This window comes from Octopus bimaculoides, chromosome 9 (genome assembly GCF_001194135.2).
Source record: "Octopus bimaculoides isolate UCB-OBI-ISO-001 chromosome 9, ASM119413v2, whole genome shotgun sequence".
NCBI classification, from domain to species: domain Eukaryota; kingdom Metazoa; phylum Mollusca; class Cephalopoda; order Octopoda; family Octopodidae; genus Octopus; species Octopus bimaculoides.
The window spans coordinates 15,370,124-15,372,703 of record NC_068989.1 but is presented as its reverse complement, the minus strand read 5'-3'; the positions used below and the strand labels follow the sequence as shown (position 1 = coordinate 15,372,703).

Sequence of the window (2,580 nt, the reverse complement as noted above, 5' to 3'; positions counted from 1 at the left end):
TAACTTTAAACATCATCACGTATTGAAGAACTTCAAGGCTTTATATAGTTAATTGAATATATTGTTGCATTTGTTTTTGTTCCTACTGTTATTACTGTTGTTGTCGTTGTTGTTGTTGTTGTTGTTGTTGTTGTTCTTCTTCTTCTTCTTCTTCTTCTTCTTCTTCTTCTTCTTCTGCTTTACGGTAGTGGTGGTGGTGATGGTGTTGGTAGAGTGTGAATCAGTTTTGTTGTTAGTGTAATCTGTTTGCGTCGCTGGCCGTGAAGGTTTGTGCAGGTGAGGTCTCTGCTAGTGTTGATATTGCAGTTGTGGCTGCCATTTTAGTTATTGCTGTTGTAATTGTTACTGTTCTCGTAGTTGCTGTTCTTATCATTTGCTGCTCCTGTTCCTATTGTTAACGTTAGTGCTTGTACCACTGACGTTGCTAATACTATTATTTTTGTTGCTATTGTGTTTGTCGCTACTTTTTCCGTTGCATTTGCTGTCTCTGCTTTTTGCTGTTTGTGTTGATATTTTCTTTATCATTTTTGCTATTCGTTTTTGTGACTACCGTTCTTGCTTATTGCTTTTTATTGTTGTATTGCTGTTGCTGTTGTTATTGTTGTTACCACTGCCGCCATTTTTTGTATGCGTGTTTGTGTCACAAGAGAAAAAAATAAGTTAAAAGAAGATCAAATATAAAACAGGACAAATTAAAACGGAAGAACACAATTATACCAATGTCGCCGGTGATTTGTAGAGACCGAAGTGGTTTCCATTCTCGTGGCGTGTTCAAACTGATAACTTGTTCCATGTGTTATATCTTTATATTCCCGCGATTGAATATTCTCGAAAGAGAGTTTGAAAATAAAATGACCATCATAAAAGACAATTATACTGCGGAGCCGGACATTGAAAATGAAACTGTAATAGCACGGTTCTGCTCCGCTTTCGACAACGAAGAGCAGTGTGGTCGATGGAAATCGTGCTGTAAAGGAGCTTTACAGTGTTGTGAAGAACAACAAAAAGATGTAAACATTTCACAAGATGATAGGCCAACATGTCCACCGACTTGGGATGGTTTCAGCTGCTGGAAAAGAACACCGGAAAAAACAAGGGTCTTCAACGAATGTCCTGAATACGTCCATGAATTTGAAGTATCAGACGGTAAGTAAACCACAGCTTATCTATATATATATATATATATATATCTTTCTATCTATCTGTCAATCTATCTCTCTTTCAGCTATACATGTCTGTGTGTGTGTGTGCGTGTGTGTGTGTGCGTGTGCGTGCGTGTGTGTGCGTGTGTGTTTAACAACTTAAATATCTATATATGTTTACATTTTGTGTATGATCCTGTTTTGTGGGGGGGTGCATATATATGAAAGCGCATATTTTAATGATTAAGGTGTTGCACTCACGATTATGAGATCGTGAGTTCGATTCCCAGACCGGGCGTTGCGTTGTGTTCTTGAGCAAAGCACTTCAATTCACGTTGCTCTGTGATCATTTCGATATCTGACATGTGGCACCCGTTGCACCTGTACCGGTAATGTCCATTTGATGGAGGGAGGGCGCTTATGTGTACACAAATATTTGATCACTATAAACAAATCATCTGTGTTGTTGTTCTGTATGAAATTGTCGAGGCCTCATACGTCGTCTAACGACGGGAGATTCCTTCATATATATATATGTGTGTGAGGTACAGTGTATATTTAAATACAGAAGAGGAATCCACTCATGGGATTCCTTACGCTAGAAACAACTGCTAGATTCTAGAACCACAAAATTAGGGATAAAATCCCGAAAAGGAACGAAATGAAAAATAAAAACTTTTACCATATCTTTCCTATTTTTTATTTTTTATTTTTCATTTCGTTCCTTTTCGGAATTTTGTCCCTAATTTTGTGGTTCTAGAACCTAGCAGTTCTTTCTAGCGTAAGGAGTCCCATGAGTGGATTCCTCTTATGCATTTAAATATACACTGTACCTTATGAGTAATTCATAGTCTTTGGACTAAACTTTTATACGCTAGGCCACTTGGAGGTGAAAATTTTATTAATTACCATTTCCCTTTGATACGATTATATATATATTAATCAATTACTGGCTAGGGCACAGTATTTCGCCGTTTTGCAACCATGATATGCCATCAAGTACATTACAGGTTTACAAGTCAATATACTGTCTTACCATATGTTAGCAGTGCGATATTCTCACTTTTAAGTTCATCTCTTTAGATTTTCTATAGAATTCAGAGTCAGCACTTTAAGTTACGACGTTTCGTAAACGAATATGTCTATATAACAATGCGATGGAAGACAGAAATATAGGTAATGGATGTCTTGTTTTATTCTTTTATTTGTTTCAGTCAATTGACTACGGCCATGCTGGAGCACCACCTTTAGTCGAGCAAATAGACCCCAGGACTTATTCTGTGTAAGCCTAATAGTTATCCTATCAGTATTTGGCCGAACTGCTAAGATACGGGGACGTAAACACACCAACATCGGTTGTCAAGTGATAGAGGGTGACAAACACAGACACACAAACCTACATATATATATATATATATACATATATATATATATATAT

At 37.0% G+C, this 2,580-nt stretch overlaps 1 protein-coding gene across 1 annotated transcript in view; it reads left to right on the top strand.

Moving 5' to 3' along the window:
• The first annotated feature begins 6 nt into the window (after positions 1-6).
• Positions 7-2,580, top strand: part of LOC106874612 (calcitonin receptor) — a 124,514-nt gene continuing 121,940 nt past the window's right edge. Inside the window, exon 1 of the mRNA XM_014922400.2 lies at positions 7-1,146. Coding sequence (XP_014777886.2) covers positions 720-1,146 — 427 coding nt within the window. The 5' untranslated portion in view covers positions 7-719. The remainder of the gene's footprint in view (positions 1,147-2,580) is intronic.